A 26813-nucleotide genomic window follows, 5' to 3' on the forward strand; every position below is an offset into this window, starting at 1 on the left:
TGTGTAGGTTTTTTTTTCTTTTGTTTAAATAATCTTTGAAAATGAAAAAGAGCATGCTGTTGAGGAACTGCACTTTCCTCACTTGCATAAGCTACTCTTTAAAATCAACAGTCATCCTCAAAACAAAACAAAAAATTGTTTTTGTCTTTAATGTCCTGTGATATGTAAAGATGACCTGAAAATGTAGATGATTTTGCCTCCTTTTCCTTTCCTATTAAGTGTACTCCACAAATACCTGCACTTGCAGTGGAGGTAAATCAACTTGCCCATTAATTAATCAAGATGATTGATTTCCTTTGTCTTGACTTTGTTGATACATGCTGTAAGATGGATTAACAACCCTCAATCTTTTAATTGCAGTTGAAGAAATTTGTGAAAATAATATTGTTCCAGTGTGTCTTTCCAAGTATGTGACTGAAGTGTTTGGCTGAAGTAGGTTAAACAAAAGCTATGCCAAACTTTGTCCTTCTCATGTTCTTTGGTCATTATGTTGTTTTTGTCATACGTGGCTTTTAGGTTTTTTTTTATTTGTTTTGAACAAACTGATGATGTTTTACAGTATATAGAAACTAAATAGTTCAGATAAGACTTAAACTATGAACATGCTGACCAGAGGCATCTGAAATCAATAATGATACCTATTGTGATGTGGCAGTGATCATTTTGTGCAGTTCTTGTAGAGTTGTCTCTTCTTTATTGGAAGTACTGCAGCTCATCACTTCATAGAATCTACTTTTAACTAACTTTTGTTTGCATATGTGGGGTAAAATTGATTCAGAAGTCCCAAATCGATGCTGCACATCTGTATAGGGATTATAAATGATCCTTGAACCATGGATGAGTATTCTTAAATCTCCTTTTAGCTAAGAGGCGTGCAGAATGATTAAAATGCAAGAGCTTTGCCTGGCTAGTGAACAAGCAAATGTGAGTTTTGTGTTAACCTAAAAATGTTAATGGTCTTTTCTTAACCCAGTTATCCAGCATGATGTTACTGTCTTCAAGATATGATAATGCTAGTCTCTGTCATTTTCAGGATGAGATGCATTTTATGTTATGGGGGCTTCATGATCTAAATTTTCCCTTGCACTAAGCTAAGCAATCAGCAATCAGTATGTACATGACAGTGATGTTATTGCTTATTATTAGAGGCTATTGACATTGTCAGAGCAGTTGTACTCTGGTATTCATGATATCTTTCTGCTGGAAAGGTGTAGAAAAAGGGAAATAGTGAAAATGAGGTAGTGGAGTGAAAGAACATGCCAGAAAGGATCTGCTCTTGAGAAGTTGTACATTCTAAGTGTAATGGTGTCAAAATGGTAAGCAGAAATATAGATGTTTGTATTTCTTAGTTTCTTTGAGCTGAGAGGTTGTGTACAGGTATGCTGTGGTGTTTCTGTGATTGGCTGTGTGACTTGGATGGCCAGTGTGCATACCACAGAGTGAAGTATTCTGGCTTGTGATAATATTTTTTTAGTTACAGTCCACTTGTGTGTTATTTTGTCGAGCCTGGACACTCCTTTATTTTGAACCCATAGATAAACTATTTTGAGTGTCAGAAGGAACTGTACCAGTTAAATGATTTCAAGTTCTGTAAAATACACCTCTGCTACGAAAACAGTCTACAAGAGCTGGGGCTGATCAGCCTAGAGAAGAGAAGGCTCCAGGGAGACCTGGTGGTGGCCTTTTGGTATCTAAAGGGGAGCTACAACAAAGAAAGCAGCAGATTATTGAGCGGAGTTGGTTGTGATAGGACAAGGGGAAATGGTTTCAAACTTAAAGGGGGGAGATTTAGATTGAATAAAAGGAAAAAGCGAAGGTGATGAGACACTGGAACAGGCTACCCAGAGATGTGGTAGAAGCCCTGTCCATGGAGACGTTCAAGGCCAAGCTGGCTCTGAGCAATGTGACTTAGCTGTGCATGTCCCTGTTCACTGCAGGGAAGCTGGACTAGGTTAAGAGTCCCTTCCAACTCAAACAATTCTATGGTAATGTAAACTGAGGAAATCTGTAACTGTTGGCAGAACAGGACTGTATCACTTAAAAGACTTCTAAGTCTGAGCTAAAGACTTTGGGGAATCTAAGGTATCCTGTAACAAATTGTACTTCAGTTAGTTGTTAATCACTCGCATCCAAAATATTGGAGCGGGATGGCTCTATTCTTTCTTAAAATGAAGCACGTATCAACACAGCTTTACTGTGGAGCCAGTTGTTGTAATCTGTGACTGTGACTGTGGTAATTCAGGCCTCTGTCTTACAAGTAGAGTGAAAAATGAATTATACGTGCAGAACAATTCCTACAGTGCTTTGTAGAGTACAGATAAAAGATGTTGTACGCTAAATCTGCTGAGGTTATAAATAAATGCTGCACTGAATAATCTTAAATGTAACTCCTGGTATAGTCTTGTCTACTTTGATGTGCTGAGTCAACGGTGACAGTAACCTGCAATGCTACTGTGCAGTCATTGGTAGCAGAATATCTTAGTTTTGTTGAGACTAAATTTAGGTGACTACTTAACAAAGGGGGAAAAATCATGGTGATATTGCTCCAAAAGCACAATAAAAGTAATGATTTACATAAAGAGGTCACAGTTCTCAAATATTAATGTTCTTTGGGTTTATTTTTCATGAGACGTACTTTTAAATAGCTTTCATTAAGAATTTAGGAGTATATGAAGATAGCAAATCTCTTGATGTGAGGAAAAGAATCCCTTAGAACAGTAGAGCAGGCAACATCATGCCTAACTGTCTTCCAGGAGGAGGAATAAGAAGCTAATTAAGCTAGTAAAGATGATGACTGTCACAAAGAGGATTGTTTCCTAAGTGGTGACTCAGAAATTTGGAAAAATCTTGTTCTTCTTTGCCCTCTTCCTTTTCAGTATACATTCCAGATATTCAGATGATAAAAACCAATCATTTTATAAGGAGTAGTGGTGATGTTTTATTTTTTTTTTTTCTAATTACAGGAAGATAAAAGTCGTCCTTTTGTTGTATCCAGTCCTACCAATGGTTTGGAGTCAGTTAAAGAGGGCTGGCTCGCTGAAAATCCTTACGACACGCATTATGGTGACACTCACTTTTATGACTACAGCAGTGACTGCTGGAACTGGTCAGTGTATCCTAGAACTCGTTTTGCTTCAGAATATGGATTTCAATCCTGGCCATCTTTCAGTACGCTGGAAAAGGTAAGGCTGATCTTCTGAACCTTATTATTCCCTCTGCTCTCGTTTAGTGGGGGTAGTGAATCTCCTTCCAAAAAATCATGACTGCAGCTGGGATAATGCAGTGTGAGATGTGGTACATGGCAGGTGGGATAGAAGTGTGGTGCTGTGGAGGGAGGGAAGAAACTGGATTGTATCCTTTCAGTGGTTGAAAAATTTGCCTTGTTATTGCAAGAAAAAAAACAAGTTTAATGCAATTAAGGGTGTTCATTAGGTCTGCTATGATAGGAACACTAGGAAACAGTCTTGATTATTTTTATAATTAAATGAATTTTAAAAATTATTTTCTGTTCAGAACCAGTAACTGGCACTTTGCACCATTTGAAGAGCCCAAGGATCTTGTATAGATTAAAATGTTAAGTTGCTGCCCAACCCTGGCTACTAGCTTAATTCCAAGTGGACTTGTCTTTCAGGTCCTTCTTCCCTTGGGTATGATCTATAAAATATAAGCAATGTTATCACTCATATTGAAACATAGGTGCCTGTGCCTGATAAATGGAGAATGTTATGTGACTATTAATTTTAATATTAATTCTTTTTAATATATAGCTTAGTGATGATTGCCTAGCATATTTCTGTGGCTGTGTTGAAGGTCCATTTAAAAATACCAAAGCCACAATCAGTGCTGATTTGTGCTGAATTTTTATTGCTTTTACCAACTTATTTGCTAATATTCAATACATAAAGAAAAAAATATTGGAGAGGGTTTGGTTTTGTCTCCTATTAAATCAAGATACTGTATATTGTTTGATTTTCTTTTTTCTAGTTCAAACAGAGATGCATCGTCCTGTTTTTCTGTCCATTTGTTCAGACATGAATATCATGTTGATATGCATGCATCTGAAAGGAGTTCAAAATGTTCCTTTCAGTTTTCTGGGTTAAGTATATTATCTGAGACATAATCAGTATGATCATCCATATGAACAAAAATGAAATATTTTAGCTCAGTCTGACCTACAGTAGATCAAATTTAAATAAAAGATGTTACAGAAATTGTAATTATGATAAAAACTTAACAGTAGTAGCTGTATGAGCTATAAGGGATTGTTATCCTTAGCTGAAAAAAAACCAAACCAACTGTTTCATGTTCATTTGTTTCCAGAGGCAGATTATTGTAGCAGGTTTTGAATGTATATTACTAGAATTTATAGCCCTGCTAGCTTTTGATATTTATTAGCCTGGAAGGAATATGGCTTCTTACTTTCGAACATACTAAATGTGCAACTTTATGCCTACGTGTATTTGACTAGAGTACATTCTTTCATCTCAATTAAGTGTTTCTGATTTACTGTGAACCCAAACAAACCATTGAGGTCCTGTGGTCAAATTCAGTCGTAGGACAAATAACTGTTATGCTCCTGAGCCTTTTGAGCAGGTTCAAAAACACTTATTTTCAGGTGTTTGTACAAAGGGTATGAGCAAACGGTGTTACTGACTAAAAATTCTTGCTTCACTGCATGAGGTGCTCTAAAAATGCATTGCCCTCTTTAATAATTTTGAGTGATGCCAGCAGACTGTAACAGATATCTTTTCCTGAATAACCTGTCAGTCATCATTCAGATATTTTACTTATGTTTTTAAAAGGTTTCCTCTGCTGAGGACTGGTCGTACACGAGCAAATTCTCTCTCCATCGACAACACCATAAAAATGGCAACGACCAAATGCTTCAACAGATTGGATATCATTTCAAGCTTCCCCTGAGCACAGATCCCGTAAAAAAGTTTAAAGATATGATTTACCTCACTCAGGTAAAAGTGGTATCTTCAGTATAAGTAGCTGTTCCAATAGTCGCTATTAGTAGTTGAAATTGGACCTGTTGAATCTGTTAGGTAATGTTCAGTCACACAGAAACAGTTTCTGCACTGGAGTATTGGAGAGTCCAGTATAATTTGGAACAGGCTTGCCTCTCATTTGCTGTAGAGAATGCAGTTTTCATCAAAGAAGATCTGGAATACTTCTCAGAGAATTTTGCAGAAACTGGCTTAGTCAGGAGAAAGTCAGATGTGTGTCTATCTTGATCTCTGTCCTCTGCAAGGCACGCTTACATTGCTGGCTGGGGATGTAGGGACATTCTGCTCTTTTTTGGTAGACAACTCTGCCTGGGACTACTCTGTGTTATTCTTTGTACGCTTTGCTTTTCATGTGGCCCACGGGGATGTATTGCTTCTATTTTTGCCATAAGGAATACATTAGCTTTTGAAACAAAATTATTTGTAGAGGCTGTAGTTGTCTGCGTGATCATCAGTAGCTTTTATTTTGTTGTTGTCTCAAATATTAATGCTTTTTTTTTCTTTTTTTTAATCAGTGGATTATATTTTGCTTTTCATCTGAAGTAGTTTTGCCTCACGCTTGCTTTTTTCCTTGCAATTTCTTTGTGACTTACAAATGATATTATTAAGTTTAAAGTGCTGTTACTTTTTTGTTGTGTTCCAAGAATTTCAGAAATGCTCTTGATGGGAATAACTGGATTTGACAAAGTTTTTGATGTTTGAGAGCTGCTGTCAGCAAGTTTTATATAAAACTGAAACAGCTGGAGAGCTTTAAGCATTGCTGACAAGAGAACAAGGATAGATGATGCTGTGAAATTGAAAGCAGGGGTGAAACTTGCACAGTGAGGTCCTGACTCAGAAAGCTATGGGAGTTTCTGCAGGGTGACATCTGTAGCAGCTTTACTAAGAAGTTAAACAATTTAAGAACACCAGAATTGCAAAAATGACAAGGAGAATAAAGTTGGCTATCACAGTTAACTGGAAGTGTAACGCTTATTCTTTAGAACAGCTCGAAGGTAACTTTTTCCTTCATTTTGTGACTTCTTTAATAAGTCCCCATCCTAATTATAATACTCTTTGTGATGAAAATAACCGGTTATTTAGCTTCTATTGAGAACGTGGCCAATGCAAAATTATTGAGAGTGTTTTTTAAGGATCAGATGGGGAAGCTGGGAAGAAACATGAATGCAGCTGAGAAAAGATTGCTCTTTGGGTGCACAGTTTTGAATGTATAATGGGAATTTGTGTTTGAAAGTATGTGTTGCTACTGTGAAGTCTGTGTTAATTGAGTAAATACACACATTTTGAAAGTAAGGTATAGTAAAATAACTGTTTTTTTTAATGTATTTGACTCAAGGTGATGCAGGCTCAGTGCGTTAAGACAGAAACTGAATTCTATCGTTCTAGTCGAAGTGAAATAATCAAGGGAGAAGGACACACAATGGGCTCTCTGTATTGGCAACTCAATGACATCTGGCAGGCACCTTCATGGTCTTCCTTGGGTAAGTTTTGCAGCAGTCTGATAAAATGTACCAGCCAGTCTTTGGTTTCCTCAAGTGGAAATATCAGAATAAGAAGTAAGGCTCTGCAGTCTCTCTTGGGTGATTTGGCACACTTTGTTTCTGACCATCTTTTAGAAGTGCTTTCCAGAAGAGTGTTTTATAGAATCATCCTACAAGTCTGCCAGAGGGGATAAGGAAAGGAGCAATTCCTTTACTACGGATGTTTTGCAATTGAAGTTCGGATTTAGTAGCCACCAACTCATAACCATGCTCTAGAAGGGTTTAGCTTAGAGAATTTAAAATTGTATGTAACTCCTAATTCTTGAAAATATGTTTTTTGCATTTCTCCAAAGGAAATAAGGAAATGAAGACAGATAAAGCTGTCTACTAGGAAACAGTGATGGTTAAGATTAGGGGTGCAGCCTCATTTTCCAGACAAATTATGCTCTTTTTTTTTTTTTTTTTTTTCCTTGGAAATTTTTTTTCATAGAACTTCATATGACACCTCTCACCAGCATATAACTTCTGAAAAGTTCTTTGCTTAGAAGAAGATAACTGGCTGAGGTTTGGTTTCTGATTTAATGTCAGGTGAGTTGAATCTCACTTTCTGACTAAATTATTCTGTTAATATACTATTTAGCTAAACTACACTCGATATCTCCTTTTATTCTTTATAATACATATTCTTTTTAGCACACTAGAGTAGAGTAAGGAGGCATATGAAGAGGTAAGGAATACCTCTTCATATAAATAAGGAATAAGGAAGGAACGTGTGGTAGGAGAGAAGTGGTATGAGAGAAGTGGCTGTGTTTCATATTTTAAATATTTTGTCTGGAAGTCGTTTTGAAATGGAGGTGCTGTTCAATGACAGTTAAATAGGACTTCAATTTTTTTTTTTCAATTTTAGTTATTTGTCAAAATATTCTGTTTTTGAAAATATTCCCTTAAAAATTTTGTGTGGGGTGAAATGAGAACAGACTAGAAAAACCTAGGAGGTAGTGTGAAGTTCTCAATCTGTCCTTAGAAAGAAATGCCATTTGGCCTTGTTTCAGGAACTTAGCTTACCCCACCTTCCCTGTTTTATTTTTAGTTCACTGGGAGTCATTTGTACCTCTCACTTTTTAGTATTCATCTAGTCAAAGGAACAACTGTGAACAGCGAAAAACAAAGCAGTACAAGTAGCAGACTATTTTATTTACAGGGGTCCAACTATAACATTCTTATTTCTGGACTTATGTGAGGAAAGAGAATATCATAACGCTCACTTTTGTGATTCTACCAATGACTATTCTTAGACTTTCAATGAAGATTCAGAATGAAGAGAGATGCTTGAAAAAATATCTTTTTATAAAGACAGAGGTATATTGATAGATGAAGTGATTGTGAAGACCATAAATATGTATTTTCAAGTACAGAGCTGATGTCATTGTAGAAAATGCATCAAGTACTTGAATTATTCATGTGTTGTTGAAGTTAGTTTACAGAAAAGAAGCTCAGCAAAGAAGCAGCTGTCCCTTTGTTTTGCTCTATTTCCTCAGTGGAAATGAGGAAAGGTTTAATATTCATTTAATTAGGCAGTGTAGTAGAGGGATTTTTTGAAATGCTAATAGCTGAAATTATGCAAAACTTCAGATAAATTAGTTTTATTTGCACTTCAAAAACGTGTTTCTGTGTCTTGGCTCAGTGGTATCACCAAAGTGCCTCTTACTTAAATCTGTTATTTCACAGAGTCCCATGGAAGTGGTTGTATAATTTCCTGTACCAAGTGGAAATGTTTCCTTGTGAAATGGGGAGCAGATATCACATTTCAACTCACCTTCCTGATGTTTACTTGGAATAAAATGAAAACAGTGCAGTATTTCTATCTACTGTTCAGAATTTAACAAGTTATACTACAACTGGGTTTTATTTGTTAGCACCTGTTTGTGAGACCCTTTGTGCCACATTGACTGCTTCAGCATGCGTGTTGTGTGTTTTGAACAGTGCTGTGACAGACACAGCAATTCATCACCCTACCCCACAACTGTTACCTTAAGGTACCCAACTCAGTTGTCATGAGATTCCCTTGAAGAGAGAACTGGCTTTTATTGCAGGTTCAATATTCAAAGCCCTTGGTGACACTGTAAGCTATTACGGAGAGTAATAGATTTGAATTTGTGAGAGTGATGTGAGAGAACTACCTGCGTGTTTATCAGGTTGCATTCAGTGATGTGATTAATTGAGAATCTGTTCCAGGGAGAAGATCTGCTTGTTCTCACTCCTGCTATGAGTGTGGATAATTTCTGGGAACAGCCAGAAAAGGCTGGTGACATCTCTTTGCAAACCTAATTTTTATTTCCTTTTCTGAAGTTTGGTATTACGAAGAGTGCAGATCCATGTTATTACCAAGAAAAAACAATGGGAAACTTGGATTTCTTCAAGAATCCATTGAAATGTTGAGGGAGGAGTAGAAGGAGGAGGAAAAAAATACCCCAGGGCTGTTTTAACTAACTTTGGACTGTTACCTTTGTTATGCATACCTGAAACAGGAAGGTTTACTTAATGTCTAGATTTCTGGCATTCATTTTTGGAGCAGGAGGAGTATTTTACACACAGCTTGCCTAATTTTTAAGTCAAGAAACTGACTCTGTGATGAGCTGAAAAGTGTGATTTTTCTATCAGTGAGCTTCTCTGCTGTCTGACGGTGGTATTATTGAGATGCTACCACTGGAAGTAGTCTCTTTCTGTGTGAACCTGTTCCAGCAGTCTAGCTTTGTTCATCAAGTGGCTGTAGTCTTTTTTGGGAAAGGATATATCAACCTTAGCAAGCTAATCTCAGGTAAGCAGACTAATGTTTGCAAACAGCTTAAAACAAATAGCTATAGTAGTTGAACCCTAGAATGAGTTTTGATATGACAGAAATTTTTAAGTGTGTGGCTTGTTTGCATTGTTTGCTGATTGTGGAGGTTTTTTTTGTTTGCTTGGTTGTTTTCTCCTTGCAAAGGTATAATGCTGTATTGTTTTCTCCACAGTACAGGTTATCTAAGGATCTTTGTATTTGCTGCCTAGGTAGAGAACCTGTTTTTCCCTTCAGTAGCTACTAAAATGTGGTTACATAAAGAAAATCAGTCAGGAATCAAGGCACAGGGGAAATGGACGTCCTGGCCCAGTAGAGGATAAACAGAAATTTATATTATGCTAAGTTACAGAAGCTGCTCTACTTCACTTGTTTTTGTACTTAAGATAAGCAGAAGTCTAGATTTTCATCACGTAAATTAAACTGAAGAAAAAGTTCAAGTTAGCAGGCAATGGAAACCTCAACCTATTTTGGGTGTCTTGTCTGTGCTCACGGGGGGTTCTCCTCCAGTCAGAGGACTGAGGCCTACAATGGAAAGCTTCTGTTGCATGACAGTTGGAATTCCTGAAAGTCTTGTGGCAGTCCTGAAGATTTCTGAGATTTCAGACCCTGCCTGGGCTTGGGTGCAGTGCTCATTTCTCATGCAAGGGCAGCTGCTATTATTTTTCAGATAAGATACTGGCTCATAGTTTGGTGTGTTTTTTAGGTAAGCTGTTCCCAGTCCAAATCTCTCATCTCCTCAAACTTTATGGCCCAAAAGAATAATTTGTTTGCACTCCTTGGTTTTGGAGGAATCGCGCTTCAGACCAGCAGTGCTTTCTATCAGGAGTTGTCCTCAGAATGAAACAACATGGCTTTGTTCATGTGCTGAGTGGCACCAATTTGCTCACTATGTTCAGTGCAGCAAACTGCCTGTTTTGAAGAAACTGTACAACCTCTCCTAATATAATTTTTCAGGCTTTGTCTCTTCAGTTTGCCTCAGTACAATTAGCGTGAATGCCAGTGTTATTTTGTTGGCAACAGTCTGATCTTATAACACAGTTCAGTTTTATATGAATTTTCCAGGCAGATTCAAGTTTTCTTGTCTGTTCACCCATCTAGCTGACTGTGAGCTTGCTTAAAACGAGGTGCAGGGTACTGAGCTGCAGCTAATACGCTTTGTTCTCCATGAAGTTCATTCATGTCTGTATGAAGTGCAGGCAGAGCATGTTCAGGTCTGCCTATGAAAGCCACAAACACACCCTTTCAAGATCTACGTTACTCTGGATGTGAGGTCCTTAATTGCAAAGTGTTTACAAGCAAAAAAACACCAGTGTTACTGGAAATACTTCTCCAGCATCCCTGAACTTTAAACCTGCTGTATGAAACAAAGAACCGGAGGAGGGATGGGGTGAAGTAGATGTCTAAGTTATTTTTTTTTTAAATGAGAAAATGGATCTAACTTGCTGCTTTTAGTGCTATTTCAAAAACAGTTGAGCAAAGAGAATGAAAATGTTGATAGAGGATGCAAGGTAGGAAATAAATAGAGAAAGAACTATTTCAAAATGTTTGTGTGGCAGTGTTTCATCTGGCAGTTACTCTTTTTGGAGAGGAGACAGAGTTTATCTGTTAATGATAGACCATCAATATTAAAAGTAATGAGGTATAGTTTTCCTTTCAATAGGCGAAGCAAACTGTCTTATCTACAGCATGTCTTCAGTAAATCCCATACAGTGAGCTTTATTTCTAGACCTTGTCAAATTCATTTTGCCTAACTTGGAGCTGTCCTTGGTTTGAATACTTGGGCTTCATTGCTCCCGGTCTTTTAGGGGAGAACTGAGAAAAAGGGAAGAGATTAGGCAGACCATTGTGTCGTCTCCTTGCAACGGTGGGTGTTGGTGGCAATGCCACTAATGCCTGTGTCTTTGGCTGTATTCTCAACAGCATAGAGGGTCTAGCTGCATGCTTAACATGAACTGTGCTGTGTCGGTTATGTTAAGGTCTCTCGTTTGAGGCTTTCCTTTATTGAATGACAGTGTGTCAGTGGTAGGACTAATTTTTTTTTTTTTTTCTAAATTTGATTTTGTGGCAAAGCTCAAAAAAAAAATCTTTCAAGAGCATCAAATTTATTCCAGAGGAGAACCGTGCCTGGAAGAAAACAAGATTAACTTTAGTCATTCTCTTTGCCCGATAGGTGAAAAGGACTGGAGGGGACATTATTCCGTTAAAGCAGCACCTGAGAGCACAAGAAGCTATTGTGTGCCAAGGTAAAGTTGGATTTTGTCTGAATCTTTTCTCCCTTTTAATCCTTTCCCAGAGTATGGTGGAAAGTGGAAACTGCTCCATTATTTTGCCCAAAACTTCTTTTCCCCACTGCTGCCTGTGGCCTATGAAGATAACGGTGTGTTGTATATCTATGGTATCTCAGATTTTCACACAGACCACAAGCTGACTTTGAAGGTAAGTGACACTCTTAAATTACTCTCACATCTCTTGCTACAGAATGTCAGCTACTGAATACAGGAAAATTACATGAACACATCTTCTTATAGACAAACTTCTGTAAGTCCATTCCCTAATTCAACATGATGCAATTTACTTGTGAACAGAGGTCTCACGGTTGAAGTGGCAACTGGTGGCTATGAATTAATAGTGATCATGAAGTAGTAGAATTTAAGATCTTTGGTGGTAGGAGAAAAGCTGCCTCTAAAACCCTGCCTCTAAAACCCTGGATCTGGGGAGATTTCAGGCTGTCTTATAGTACCCTGGGAAATGACTTTTGAAGGCATTGGAGTCCAATGCTGATCACTTCTTAAGTGTCACTTCCTATGAGCACAGGAACAGGCAATTCCAAAATGCTTGATGTCAAGCAGGTGGGGCAGAAGGCTGGCTTGGCTGAACAAGGATATCCTAGAGCATAGAAAAAGCTCTAGAAAAAGAAGGTATATGGCTGATGGAGGCAAGGTCAGGGATGCTGTTGCAGGGAGAACGTTTGTATAGTCAGAGCCCAGTTAGAGCTGAAGATGAATTATGTCAGATACTTTGAGCAACTTTAAGAAATCCGTTTGTCTTTTTAAATCAGGCAGAGGAACTTGAATGAAAGAAAAAAGTCAACAAATCAGTCATTTAATAACTCCATTTTCCAGCACGCTCCTGACAGGAATTAGCAACCCCTTCCTCTCAAAGAGCCTAGAGATTTAAAAAGCAAACCAAGAAAACTTTACAGATGAGAAGAGCAACAAATCCAGGCCGACTGCAACATACATGTTGTTAGGTTTATGTAATGGTCTTATTATTCAATAGTGATTATTTAAATCTTTTCTTGTAGAGTTTCTTGCTATTAGAGGTGAATCATCTGCTACTGTCAGGAAAACAACTCTTCCAATGAGTCTCAGGAAACCTAGGATACTGGGTTGTTTTTTGCATATATAACTTTTCTTGTGCTAAGCTTTGTGGTGTCTGAACAGGTCATTGTGAACTCCTGGAGTTCTCTGGAGCCAGTATGCACTCTTGTCAAAGATGGTGTGACTGTTAAAGCACAAAGTGCGTTTTCTATCTACAAGGAGTCCATAAATGCCTTGCTGGAAAGATGCAGAAATTGTACCAGGAAAAGCTGCATTGTTTCTTTTTACCTTGTGGGAGAAGATGGACTCCAGAGTCCAATGAATCATCACTTCCTTTCATCTCTGAAAGATGCTGTAGGATTGGAAAAGACTCAACTTAGTGTAAGCCATCTTAAATTACTGTATTTGGTTTTGCTGATCCAAGTATTTTGAGTTGTTTGCCTCTTTTAGTTTCTGCTTCCACTGAATATTCTGTCTCCTTAGCTGCAGTAGTTTAGCTTCTATGTAGAGGAGTTCAAAGTCATGTGTTGTTTTTTTTGTCACCACATATGTATCTGAATAATACCGTTTTTTCCAGGTATGTTTGTTGTTGTTTGTTTGTTTGTTTAAATAATGAAATCTCCATTTCATTTGTTTTGTCTGTTTTTCACTTTATTGCTGTAGCATTGCTCCTTTCATTCTTCTTGTCTCTAGACAGCAAATAGCATTGTGGCAAAGTGTTTTTGGCTTGAAAACATCAATGTAGGTTGGTACCAGGTCAAAGTAATTTGGTTGAGCATGTAATACATTAGTGTCAACAGTATTTCTTCTTGAAGTGCTCAAGCTCTTTTAGATCAGTCTAACACTGCTAACATGCAATATTGCATATTCATTTCCTTGTTCTGCAAATCCCTGCCCTTCAGACATGGGGCTAAGATTTGCCTAACAGTGATTGTTTTGTGATATCTATAAAGTGTGACAGTCTTCTGAACAGACACAAAAGCATTTAAGATTCTAAGTGTTTGCTTTCTCCATTTACTGCTTTTCCCTGAATTTCTCCTGCTCCTTGCAAGCTTACTTCTATGTAAATATATGCAGGCTTGCTCTGTGTGTGTGTATGTACACACATACTCATGTGCACCACAAATTTAGTTAAGCTTCACTTTTCAGTGCGTAAATCGTATTGCAAAATTCTTAGTCAGCAGAGTGGCTGAATGGGGACCTGTGTGTTCTCACATGTGGCTTCCAGACTGCAGCCTTGCTCTTTAGTGCTAAACTAAACAAGGGGAGAATAGAGGTCTTTAATCTCTTTAAATCTAGACCAGCATAATTGCTTTACAAAAAGAAAATAGGCTAGATTTTCCCCTCTTATCTCTTTGATGGTAGCAGGGCCTGCTTTCGGAGTATACAAAGGAAAGAAACCAGCCTGTTTTTTATTTATTTTTTTCAGCTGGTGGCACAATCTGGAGTCTGAGTCATGCTGGGTTGCTTTTTTTTTTTTATTTTTTGAGGATGACATCACCAATAATAAAAGCTGTGCAACTGGAGCACTGCTGGGAAATTTCATGCCTCTTTCCCATGGCTGTGTTGTCTCTGCAGTAGCAGCTAGTAAGGATAGCTAGCAGGGATAAATGCAGAGCAGGTATTTTAAGAACATACGCAGCTGTGATTTAAAAAATATTTTTGTTTCATAAGAAGGTGGTGCTTCTATACATAGTTACTAATAATCTAACTAGACTTCCAAATGTATTGCTAATCTAAGTGCTACCCTTCATAGCGTTGTTACTGTTTCTTCAGTTAGCACACAATACAAACTACGTGTACTTTTTCTCGAAAATTAAGAGTTGTTTTTCTTTTAAGCAGGGTGTGTTTTTTTACATTTTGCTCTCCACATATTGGAATTCAAAAGCAGTATATCATAACGTTTCTTGACAGGGAATGGAGACCGCTCCGTGAAAATTTATCCCGGTTGTTCTTTTAAGCTTTACAGAGATTAACTACTGATTGAACTTAATATTAGGCCTCATTCTGATATTTCACAACATAGCTGCCTTTTCAATGTAGCATAAAGACTATTCTGTTAGGAAGAGGTGACCTCTTGTGCTGCTGTGACTTTTGCCATGTGGTTCTGTTACTGATGTGATCAGAAAGACCAGCTACTTTAGAGCATAAATTAATAGGTTATCATAGGTTATACCTACCTAGGTACATAGGTAAAGGGGGAACTCCACAGTAAATCACCACAATAAGTTTAGGATACAAGTTCTGAGTATAAATCATATTACTATTTATTTGGTAATTTTCAAAAGAAAGGAAAACACTCCTTAGTTTCATTTTTCACGATCTGTGTTATTCTGAAGAAAAGCTATCATCAATATTTGTGATTTTTGCATGATTGTTATGTATTTGACCTTTTAGTTCCAGAATATATTACAGTAATAGAATAGGAAAATAAGAATAACTTTAATCAAACGTGGGGGTTTATCTCAGTCTGTTTTAATCACAAACAACTCTTTCACAGTTTGGGTGTAACTGGTTGTTCTTAGTATGTTTTTTATTTTTATTTCTTTTTTTTCTTCCAGGCCACTGTATCGCAACAAGATGATGTTTATATATTTGATCTTCAGACTACTGCAATTGCTCCTTTTGTTACTTTGGATGTAGGGAGTATAAAGGGTAGGTTTAGTGATAATGGTTTCCTCATGATGGAAAAGAAGAAGGTGGTTATTTTTTATCCTTGGGAGCCTACCAGTGTTGAAGAACTAGAAAAGTCGTTCACCTTGACATCTTTGATGGACGTTGCCTGATGATTTTGTTCTAGATGACAAAACAGGGAGAGGAAAAACTGGGAAGAATTTGACTGCAGTTGAGGTGACCTACGAGATGAGATGACTGAATGTTTTGTTTTGTCATGTGTGAATTTTAACTGCTGGTTCAATGTAAAGATAGCAACAACACAGCTTGCTTATAATATATGTGGTGCATTGAACATTGGCTTTCTCAGGTAATTACATCCCGCACAAAATGGGAGGGGTTAGTTGGTGTAAGACTCTTCCAATTCATGTAAAAGAAATTACTGGGTTGTAGTTCTCTCCTACCTCAAAGACAACAGATATGTCCCTCTAGACTATGTTTGTAAAATACATAAATTTTTTCCACTTTCACAATGCTATAAGTGAAAAATCATCCCAGGACTACCAGAAGGTAAGGAGGAAGGTCAGGGAATGAAACTGAGACCACCTCCACAGGCCAACAAGTTGAACAGTGCATTTTTTTCACCCAGCTCACTCTTAGGGTGGTTTGTTTCATCTACTGTAGTCCTTGCCCCATTAATCTGGTTGCTTGTGCAAGGCCTTATTTGTGAGGCCAGGCTGAGGAAGGAAGTTGGGAGAAAGAAAGTGGAGGGGGAGCACACCATCACACAGTGCTGCTGGCTGCTGCTCTCTGTGTACCACTGCCTCATTTAAGTCCCTCTGCACATTCCTCATGGCAGTGGCAGCGGCAGCAGGGGGCCTGAAGGTGTTCAGAAGCATGTAGATGTGGTGCATGGAACATAGTTTACTGGGCGTGGTGGTCATGGGTTGATGGTTGGATCTTAGAAATCTTTTCCAACCTTAATTATTATACGGTTCCCAGACAGCTGCAGTCACAAACTTTGTTTGCTCATGTGGATTCCTGCTTAGTGTGTCATGGTATGAGATGTGCCTGGCTGTGGGAAAAGAATGAGAGAAAAGTTGGCAAAGGTACAAAGAGAAAGAAAGCAAGAGAGAAAATAAATGGTTATTGAGAGGACCACAGCGTTAGAATTTTCTCCTTTTTCTCCACTAAATGCACAGTGCAGGGACTGATGTTCTCCCTTGTGTATTGCTGCTACCTCCTGCCACTCCCTGTGAGTGGCCTGTGCCCCACTCTGGGCCTCTTCTCCTTTCAGAGGAGTTGGCTTACTTGTTTATCAAGCAAATTGTGTCATAATTCTGCTTTGGTGTGTTTGCTCTTAACCTCTTGCGTGTATGTCACCTCCAAAATGTTATATGGACGTCACCAAAGGAAAACCTGACCATCTTTAATTTGTTTCTTTGTATATACCTTTCCTGGTGAAAACACGGCTTACTCATAATTAGATCTGGGGGTTCATTATGTTTGTTAGTCCATACAGAGTAACCGTACATCACCTTTTACTCTGTTTCTGAATAAGTTGTTCTTAAAACGTTTTGGCTTCCCGTGGAAATGTCTCACTTAGGCATTTAAAGATAAGAAAATAAATGTGCTTCAGTGCAGGGGCTACAGCAGTCTGATAGATAGCAGATGATAGCAGAGGGTTTGGTCATCTGGAAGTCCAGGTCACCAAGCTGTGCCTCAGGCAGGTTGCTAAACATCAACTTCTTTCAGATGTGATTTGAAATGCAGCTGAGATCTTGCTGGGGTTCCATGGGAAACCTGTTGCAGTGCAACCACAGTATGCATTTTCCTGCATTTTTCTACTTCACAGTAGAAAGTGTCTGAACAAGCTGTGCTGGTGACATCCACCTCTGAAGTGAAAGCACCATGTAGATGATATTTATGGGGGTGCTGGGTTATGGAGTGCATATAGGGAAAATGATTGTGTCATATTGGTCAGTTAAAAAAACCTGAAGTAAAGAGTTGCTTTGTAGTGGCTGCAGTTCTAATGGGCAATAAATAAACATCTTGACAGGTGCTTGGTGATCTGCAGCTGTTTTTGGAATGGGTCATTAACCAAAATGAAAATAGTCCTGAGGAAGAGGAAAAACTTGAATGTGGAAGTGAAATGATTAATGGAATTTCCTTACAAATGCTTTACTAGGTCATCAAAACAGCTAACTGAGCATTGGAGGTCTTTTCTGATTCAAGAGTTGTTAAAAGAAGATGTGAAATAATTAAAATATGTTTATGTGCTACTATTTACAGATTATGTTAAATAAATAGGGAAAATTATAGCCATGAATAAAACTTTACAGATAATGCAGGTGTTGATCACCTCATGTAAATGGTACATGAGAGGCACCCTGGGCCAAGAATAGAAGAAAAAGCCTTTAGATTTTTCAGTATCTTGGAATCAAGTGGAATCATGACAGCAATAGAGCCCTATATAAGGTAAGGATGGAAAAACGTAACCACTATGCCGAAAATATGGGATAAAAATTATTAATAAATACCACTGTTCTGCTTTTGTCTCAGATCAGGGCAAGGTCAAGAACACAACAGCGAAGAGATCTTTGGAGTATGCATCATCCATAGCCATCTGAGTGTGGGTTCCAGTGGCTCAACTGCACTTGTATTGCCAGGTGTATCTGATGGGTTGGGAATCGGCAGTGAATGGATTAGGAAAAGCAATTGCTACGTGTCCTGGTGCTTGTCTGCAGTGTTGTTCAATTATTGGTGGCCCTACCAGTATTCTTTCTGCATGTAGCCTTGCAGTACTTTGTCTAGGGATTGCTGGGTTTGCTCGTGCTTATGTTTTTTTCTAATGGATGGAGACTGCTTCCCTGCCAGGCTCCTGCAGGGCTGTTCTCCACAGATGACAAAAGCAGCCATCAGATTTCCCTTCAGCAGGACCACTGCCAGGAACAGAACTTGAGAGCAGCTTTTGGTAGAAAGTTGTATGGTGTTATCTGGGACGATGTCCTAAAACTGGTCTCTGTCCAACTTTGCTCTGAACTACTTCGAGAGTTGCAGAGATGGTCTGTCTGATGGTCTGTCTGATGGTCAGGGAGCTGCAGAAAGCACCTCTGGTGATACTTTCTGCCATGCAAGGAAGGCTTTTTTTTTCTCTTTTTTTTTTTCTCTTAAGTTTACCTCTAACTGTTTTTGAAAGCTTTTCTGGATTTTATATTTCTGGTTTTCATGAGATGTGTACCTAGAATTCATCTCCAAATACGTAGCTCTTTGTCAGTCTGTGTCACCTGTTGCTTGCCTAGCCCAAGGCCTGAACAATTTGTCTGCTTTAGAGGCATATCTTTCTTCAGCACTTCTGTTCCTGTTAGTACCCCATCTGTCTTTGGAGTGTGTAGCAGAGTCACTTCAATGACTTATAGCAGCATCAGTTGAGAGTGAGATTCTTGTTCTCAGAAAGGAAGAGTTAGGGCTTGCTTTTACAATCCTGGAGTCTTTGTTTTCCTTTCTTACCCTGTGGGGGAGAAGTTGAGTAAACCAGGATCTTGTTGTTTGAATGTTTAAGTGTATGTTCCAGTCAAGGAATCGAGTTAACGCAGTTGTCCTTCTCAATCAGATGTCAGAGGATAGTGAAATGAAAGTCCCTGTTCAGTGTAATTAGGGATAGAGAAGCAAGTAGTCTTAAGTGAAAAATGCAGAACCTTAACAATTTCTTGGTTTCGTCTCTGTCAGCATTGGGAAAATGCCATTGTATGTGGCTACTGTAGGCCACGGGTTAACTGACAGTAAGTCAGTCACAAGCATTTGCAGTGTGTAATGAAGCCCACAGATCAACTTGCACACGTCTGTATTGTGAAAGTAGCGTGGCTAAGTGGATGATGGAAAACTTTTTACTTTTTACAATTGGTTTTCCCACTGACTAATTTAAGAGTTCTATGGGCTTTGGATAACGTACATACTGCAGCCTAGTTCTAAGCAGGGCATCACATTATTTCATAACCCTGGATACAGAAAAGCATCTCCTGGAATTAACTTGTGCTGTCTTTTGCTTATAGCTGTAGGAATCTTTGGAATTCATCAAAAGTTTGGATGAAACTTGTGGCAGAATCGCTGCAGGACTGCTCTGCTTTAAGAGCATTGTATGCTCCAGAAGAGCTGTAAGCTGTAAGTGAGTATTGGCCAGTTGCATCTTGAGCTAATGAACGGTCACCACTGTTCCTTGTCACCTCAAGGGAGGAAAGGTTGCTTTTTTCCTTAAACACAGGAAAACAGCACTTCACCAGCCCATGAAAGGGAGAAAAGACATTTCATATACCACTGTAGGCTGGTAAACAAAAGTCGCTGGAAACTCACAGCAATGGCAGACACTTTAAAAACAAGCTCAGTTAAACTTTCTAAATAGCCTTTTTTAATGTCAAACATAGAGAAAATCTGTAGTGTTCTGTTGTCACGCCATATTTTTCCTCTGTTCCCTATTTCTGGTGTCTGTTACTGTGGTACAAAGCAAAACAACGCAGCAGATACCTTTTACTGCAAGTGCAGATTAAGTGTATTTCAGATTTAGATTCTTGCTATAATTTATAATATATAATGTATAATGTAACTTATAGAACTTGATTGGAAGTGTCTAAAGGTTGCACCTGTCTATGTACTGGGGAGGGAGGGAAAGCTTAGTTAAATACCTTTGGAGATATTTCTAGATTAATCTCTGCCAAAGAAACTGAAAGTGTGACTAGCACTCAGAGGGACGAGCCCCCAGTGCAAACATCTTGCTTCAAGTTGTTAGTATATGCTTTTTGGCCCTTCCTCCAGCTTTGCTGTCCTATTTGCTAACAGCAGTGCACTCTAGGCCTCCTGCACAGTCATGCAGTAATGCTTGGAGTAAATAGGAGCTTGGTAGATCGCTGGAACAGTTTTCCTAAAGGTTCTGTTAGGGAAAAGGTAAAAGTAACTCCAGAAATTCTATTTAGAACAGAGATACACTTAGCTTTTCTGAACTTTAGTTAATAACAGGGTCTTGATTTTTGTTCCTTCAGGGCTAACGTGGAGTAGAATAGGGACAATAGCTTGTGCTACAGGCCTGTAACTGTACTGAACATGAGTCAGTAATGATTAGTCCTTGTTACTACCCTGTGTTGGTGTGGTCAAGTCTTCTCAGTGTTGGGTGGGACAACGTTTCTCCATAACCCAGTCATGCACAGGAGATCTCAAGCAGTGAGCTGGGTTCTCTCATTTGTTTGACCTTCAGACTTGGGGAACAGGAATAGCACTCCTTTCTTGCATAAGGTGACATAAGAATAAATCTGTGTCTAAGGTGAGCTAATGGGATGTATAAATCTCTCTTAATGGTTACTTGTTAAGAATGCAGCTACTCAAAGTGTTTCTGTTGAGACTTGGGTGCACTGCTCATACTCTTTTCCTGCAGACCATGCTTCCTCTGTGTACACTTCTTCCTTCAACCTGCATGAGGCAGCAGTGTGCTTGGGCATTTCCCCTTCGTTGTGGTGCCTGCCTCCTTCCAGGTGCCAGAAGAACAAGGCTGCGTGCCCTGCAAAGGATGACTGCCTGCTGATAAGAGAAAAGGTAAGGAAGAAAAAGCAAAGCTGTGTGCATGAGCATTTTCTTTGAATTAAACCGAGGTAAACACAAGGCTCTCCAGTAAATTTACTCTGCTGGTGTGGAACTATACAAAAAAGAAACAAATACCTCTTGCACTAGGCAGCCTGACACCTGTAGTGCTCCCTTGCCAGCTGCCTTCTATTCTTGCCTGCTTTTGCCAAACCATGGGTCATGCCTGTAACACATGCTTAAGATGCTGAGGGCTAAAGCAGATGGGAGAAGTTATGACCTGACTAGAAATTTAGTGTTCATGATTAATGAGACTACATTAGTATTTCTCTATTGCTAAACCACAAAACAAACAAACAAAAAAAACAAAACCAAAAAAGTCTGAAGCTTCTGTTGCTGCAAAGAAACTGCAAGAAAAGATGCCAGCCTGCCACTTATGCCATGTCTCTTCTGGTGGTTTAAAAGCAGCAGAGGGCCAGAAGCAATGCTAACTAACTGTGCTCATCAACAGCCAGCCTGCCTTGGTGACCTGCAGGATTACAGAAACCTTGATAAAAGTCTCTGTCACCCCCTCCAGGCTGTGCTGGAAGATTGGTGCCAGAAGGTAGGAGTGACTCAGTGGCTCTGACAGGGACAGAACATGAAAACCTTTGCCCGTTTCTGCATTTAAAAAATAGTTGCAGCTAGAAATGAAGGCGGAACACTGGACAACTACACTCATCAAACAGAAGTCCACACTGCTGCATTCATAGGCTGCTCATGTGGTAACTGAAAGAAAGCACTGTATTTTTACCATTTTGTATCCTGTTTCTCTGGAATTAATTCAGCTGGATATGGAGTTACTTCAAAAGATTTTTCACTGATTGTGACTTCATAGTAGCATTTGCTGTAATGAATGGAAGTATTTAATATTATTTTATTTATATTATCTCCTTTCCCAGGAACTATATCCACATTACTGAAGACTGAAGTCAGCCAAGGATCATCAGTGTGTCAAAAACTCCACCCCTGTGCCATGAAAGCTGGCTATGGGTAAGTGATATGACAGCACTTTGCATTTTTATAGTTAAATCTGATAGCTGTTCTGTACCTGTAGTAGGGGCAATATCTGTAACTGTTGCACTCACTGGGATTAATTTGAGACAAAAATAAATACTCCTCAGAAACATGGTTATAGAGTTGTTTCAGGTAGCCAAGTAAAAACCACCTCATTAGTTTTGCTGATAAGCTGAATTGTGGACTTCAGCATTGATGACTCTCTGCTGCCAGAATTATGAGAACTATCAAGGACTATGAATCAGAGGCTCTCAGCACAGATTCTCAGCTGCAGCAGATCCTTGTGGTCTCGTTCCCTATAAGACACTTAAGTTTAAGGAGAAGAGGTTTGCAACCTTTCATATATTTTAGTAGTTGGAAATTGCCAGAACTCAGTACTAGATCTTCTGTAACTAATTGCAATTGGAAGTTATGTAAAAATTACAGCAAGCGTAGACAAGATTTAATTTTGAGTTTTTATTATAAAAGTAAAATAAAAATAAGCTTTTAAAAAGCACACATTTATTTTTTTTTAAAAAGGAACTGATATAAAAAACTATTTACAAGTAGGAAATGCAAAACTTGATTTTTTTTTTTTAGAGGCACCAAAGCTATGTTTAAATACATTATTTGAAATATACAAGATTTTTTTTTTTTTTTTTTTTTTTTTTTTTTTTTTTTTTTTTTTTTTTTGGATTCTTTTGTCAGAGTTGTCACTGTTGCAATTAAAGTCACTACTTTTTCTTTACCAGTGATTTTTAGGAGCTTTTTCCAGACAACCGTGCTGCAAAACTTCTGAAGGGAACAGCCAGAAACCATCCTTTGATTGCTGTGTGCTTTACCTCTTTGAATTAAGTGAGCTGATATTAGGCATTAATAAGGAGTGTCTTTCATCTACAAAAGAAAATCCTCACAAACCAGGTGAGCTCCCTCAGTCCATCAGTGTCCAGTCCTTTGTATTAATGTGGCACGGAGCCCTGGTTCTCAGATGTGGCTTATAAATGGACAGTACTTGAGGAAGGAAGCAAGGGTGAGGAGTTACCACTGGTTCAGGTTCGTGTGTGGATCCTCCAGTGCATTTCTGGTTGTGAATTTACTTCCCTCCATCTGTGACAACATCAGTGTAATTCTAAACGTTGGGGTTGTTTCTGTAACTGCATATATTGCTAATTGAAGTTACCTAGTTAGGTATATAATTGCTTTGCTCTGAGCTTTCCTGGCTGTAGCCCAGGGTCATTTTGCTAAGTGTTACCGATGACTTGCTGTTCAGAGAGTCTGAATAAGTAAAGCTCAGTTTGCGGAAGGAGGTCTCTACCCCGCTGTCACACGTGCTTTCAGTGTCTTGAAATTTGTGATTATAAAGTTCACCTGAGAGAGAAAAGGGAAATCAATTAGTTTGTTTTACTTCAGTGACATCCCAAAAGGCCAGAAGAATACAAAGCAACAGGTTACAACTCTTGTATAAGGAAATAACTGTAGCTTTAGGTACTGCTATTGGAAAAGGCTGAATCAGCACAGGCTGAATGCTTTCAGTTGAGCAGAGCATGTGAGCTGATGCACTGCTGGCAGAGATCAACTGCAGGCAGCGTTTGGGTGAGATGCGAAGCCTGCTGTGCTGCTGACATTAATACTGTCACTCCACTGGAGTCAGGAGTCTGCCCCAGTGTGGTAGCAGCAGGGCAAAAAGTTCTCTGCATCTCAGATGCATGGACTGCGCAAGTACGCAGCTCCAGGATGAGGCTCCTTAAAATTCTCATGTTATTTCAATTGCTGATTTCTGAGGTTTCATCTAGTTATTAAAGGGAGACTGAAATACAAAGCTGTCCTCTGTGTAAGCTTCATAAAATAAGCACCTGATTGCGAGAGAACTGTATCAGAGTTGTAGTGAATAGAACAGCAGCTGGTGTATTACAGAGCCAAGTGGTATTTTTCTAAACAACTGTTTTTTTTTTTAAAAAATGACATTCATATTGCAAAGCAGCACAAACTCCCTTCCTCTTTAAGAATAGTCTAAAGAGGTAATATGTACAAACACACTCTTGAAAGGTGCAAATGTTTGTTCCATGTCTAGCACAGTTGGACCAGGATGGAGTTGCTATGGTTGATTCTTTGAGAAGTTTATGAACCCCAAACATCTGTGTTTGTCTAGATTGGGTGGAAGAAAGGGGCAAGTGAAAACATAATGGGAATGTGTATAAACCTGTAAATTCATTCCCTAGTTTATCTTTTAAACATCTAAGGAATTAGTATCAGTAAATGGCAGATGACCACATTAAGGAAAAAGGAGCCAGTTATACTCAATACTGTAGCTACAGGTTAAAATAATCCATTTTTCCTTTCTTGTGCATCTAGCAAATGTCAACTGAGAAAGCCCTGCATGGTACACAAACAGAAACAGGTAAGGATCTCAGACATAATGGGTAAGAAACTCTGCTGTCTATTAGCGTTCCAAAGCAAGGAGGAAGAACTAAGAAATGTTAATTTTACCTGTCTCTCCCTTTGCAAAATTGGCTGGTGATGATATAGGAAAAGCTTCTATTGTGTTGTCCTCCTGGTGAGGCTGACTTTGTGAACTAGATAGTGCTTTCTCAATTACTTCAATAGCTTCCGTGTGATCCATCTGTCTCAAAGCAGCAATCAGCTCTTGAACTGTACCTCCAGAAATCTAAAAGAGAAGACAGCAGATGCTCACAGCTTCATCCTGGCTAGCCAAAACCAAAGGGCTGCAGTATCTCACTGTGCAGGACAACATTCACTGCACATCTGCATGTTCTTTATAACTTGTTACAGACACATTACCTTATAGTTATCTAGCAGAGTTTTCGAAGGTGAAGGGCTCAACCTGAAGGCATTATTAAGAATGCCAAGACCCAACTTTTCTGCTAGAGTAGACCAGTTCTTGCTTGAATCAGGTGTTTCCAATAGCTTGTAAAGCTGCTGCTTGGAGCTTTCATTCAGCTCTTTCAGAGGGCCTGGGGAACAGAAAAATACATCTGTAATTTACATGAGTCGCACACCAGTTCATTTCTAAGCAGATGCAAAGCCAAATTAAAAATTACTTATTGTAGCATCCACTGCTATTTACTAATATACTGCTGTAATATTGAAAACGTACGAACTTGGGTCCTCGTGCCGTGCTTCTTAACAGAATCTTGCTCATTCAAAGACTGCAGTGGTAGTGAGTACCTCTTCTCCCTCCCCACCTCCCTTACGAGCCTCTGCTTGTTTTGTTATTCTCCAAGCATGCTTTGTGTACTCAGCTGTTCATTACCAAGGGGAGGCCAGGTCCTCTTTACAGATGTTACCTTGTGTCATTAAGTCCTCTGAAACTGCTGCTGCTGCCACGTAGGGTTTGCCATTTAATATGTCATATACCTAAAAGAATACATTCAATTTATTATTTAGCAAAACCTGGTTGTTTGTCCATTATTTGGACAAGTTTCAGTAGTATTGTTTATGCAGTATTGTAAATGGCCCCCTTTTTTTTTTTTTTTTTTTTATAAATCATTTATACCTTGAGGGATAAATCTGTAAGTTCATCTCCCTTGCCCTTAAGCTCTGTCGTCTGGCAATTATTGTCAGGATACAGAAGCAGCCTGTGCAGTAAACAAGGGGCTGTAGCAGTAGATAAGTGAGGAGTTAGCAGCTATCTACAACTAGTAATTTGAAACAAAGCCTGGGCTCCATTTTCATCTTCTCGGTACCACTCCCCACCCTCGCTCCATATGATCAGAATGCTGGCTACTTATATGCTCACATCATGCTAGCTGCATGTACTTGGATACTGGAGCTTGAACCATGTAATCTAACCAATGTTTAGGTAAGACACAAAAGTCTATTTTCACTACATACCACCCAGTCTGCAGTTCTAAAGACCGTGCAGCAGAGAAACGTATTACAGTGTCTCACCCTGGGCTCGCAGACCCTGAACGTGCACCTGCAAGCACATGCTGCTCAATCTGCTGCATTCTTTTCCATATTGACAACCCAGTGCAGCTACTTTGAAGAAATGCTTGTTGAATCCCGCTCAACAGAAGTAGGCTAAGAGGAGCTTCCAATCCTACTTCACCGTTTCTTATGGCTCAGTAAGTTTGTTTTTTATGTCAGTGAGGTGCTACAGAACTCTGTCACTATTTATATAACTAGATGAAATGAAGCAAATTGGCTGACAAAACTGAACTATCCTCTTTTTTTTTTTTTAATACTAAAAGACAACAGACCACGTACCTCCCAGTTGGCTGCCATATCCAGTGGTGTTGTTCCAGGTACAATTCCTTCATCATCATCATCTTTCACATCTTCTTCTACATCAAAGAGTGGCTCAAAGTTCTCAATGTGAGGATCTGCACCTGGAAAACAAGTGGGCAAGAAATTTCTAAGGAAAGGCTTTTAAGCTGTTTTACATTGTGTTATTGAAAAGCATAGTTAAAATAGCTAAATTAGAAGGTTTGCAATTCAAAACTTAAAATACAGGTGCAGGGCTTCCCTTTTGTAGTGTCAGAGAAAGCACAAATGTTACTAAAAGAGCAATCACACAGCCAGAGCTGTGGGAGGCTTGGATTTCTAAGGAGAAAATTCAGGTATCGAAGGTTTAAATGCAACTGAAAAAAACATTCCAGTACAAAACCAAAACTAACTTTACTGTAATGATACAAAACTAGGGAGAAGTGTTCCCAGTTTCTTTGCCTTTAAAAGCAGTCCGACCCTTATTCCAACCATAAAACTGGGTTTTTTGTCTGCTGCAGGTATTAAAAAAATATCTACACATACCCCAAAACTTCCAAGAATGCTTGGGAACTATTTTTACTTAGACAGTTTTGCTTTGCTTTTTTTAGCCACTAGATGGTGCTAAAGACCCCCTGAAACTAGGACTTTCCCGAGCAGAAACAAGCCTTTTAACATCTGGTATCTTCTCCTCATTAAGAAGTTCACTAACTCCTAAGTGCAGCCC

General features: G+C 38.9%; 2 protein-coding genes and 2 long non-coding RNA genes across 12 annotated transcripts in view; 3 read left to right on the plus strand and 1 right to left on the minus strand.

Annotated features, from left to right (window-relative positions):
• MANBA (mannosidase beta) overlaps positions 1 to 15617 on the plus strand; it is a 48106-nt gene extending 32489 nt beyond the window's left edge. For all 5 annotated transcript variants that reach the window (XM_052683308.1, XM_052683310.1, XM_052683309.1 and 2 more), the window contains 6 exons: positions 2964 to 3182; positions 4803 to 4967; positions 6346 to 6490; positions 11623 to 11765; positions 12773 to 13030; positions 15211 to 15617. In XM_052683308.1, coding sequence (XP_052539268.1) covers positions 2964 to 3182; positions 4803 to 4967; positions 6346 to 6490; positions 11623 to 11765; positions 12773 to 13030; positions 15211 to 15435 — 1155 coding nt within the window. In that variant the 3' untranslated portion in view covers positions 15436 to 15617. The remainder of the gene's footprint in view (positions 1 to 2963; positions 3183 to 4802; positions 4968 to 6345; positions 6491 to 11622; positions 11766 to 12772; positions 13031 to 15210) is intronic.
• Positions 15618 to 17798: 2181 nt separating this feature from the next.
• On the plus strand, positions 17799 to 22532 carry LOC128080744 (uncharacterized). Its single transcript, XR_008206867.1, has 4 exons — positions 17799 to 17931; positions 19315 to 19427; positions 20685 to 20842; positions 21769 to 22532. It is a non-coding gene; the product is annotated as an uncharacterized LOC128080744 (long non-coding RNA).
• Positions 22325 to 26813, minus strand: part of NFKB1 (nuclear factor kappa B subunit 1) — a 58455-nt gene continuing 53966 nt past the window's right edge. For all 4 annotated transcript variants that reach the window (XM_052683306.1, XM_052683304.1, XM_052683305.1 and 1 more), the window contains exons 20-24: positions 26090 to 26211; positions 25168 to 25237; positions 24662 to 24834; positions 24350 to 24527; positions 22325 to 23230 (exon numbers count right to left, since the gene is read on the minus strand). In XM_052683306.1, the coding sequence (XP_052539266.1) occupies positions 23043 to 23230; positions 24350 to 24527; positions 24662 to 24834; positions 25168 to 25237; positions 26090 to 26211 (731 nt within the window). In that variant the 3' untranslated portion in view covers positions 22325 to 23042. The remainder of the gene's footprint in view (positions 23231 to 24349; positions 24528 to 24661; positions 24835 to 25167; positions 25238 to 26089; positions 26212 to 26813) is intronic.
• On the plus strand, positions 22685 to 26167 carry LOC128080745 (uncharacterized). 2 transcript variants are annotated; one of them, XR_008206869.1, is made up of 3 exons: positions 22685 to 22783; positions 24215 to 24260; positions 26074 to 26167. It is a non-coding gene; the product is annotated as an uncharacterized LOC128080745 (long non-coding RNA). The 2 variants fall into 2 exon arrangements; XR_008206868.1 differs by lacking the exon at positions 26074 to 26167 and adding an exon at positions 25854 to 26066.

The sequence above is a fragment of the Tympanuchus pallidicinctus genome, unplaced genomic scaffold (genome assembly GCF_026119805.1).
Source record: "Tympanuchus pallidicinctus isolate F22 unplaced genomic scaffold, pur_lepc_1.0 scaffold2, whole genome shotgun sequence".
Lineage (NCBI taxonomy): Eukaryota > Metazoa > Chordata > Aves > Galliformes > Phasianidae > Tympanuchus > Tympanuchus pallidicinctus.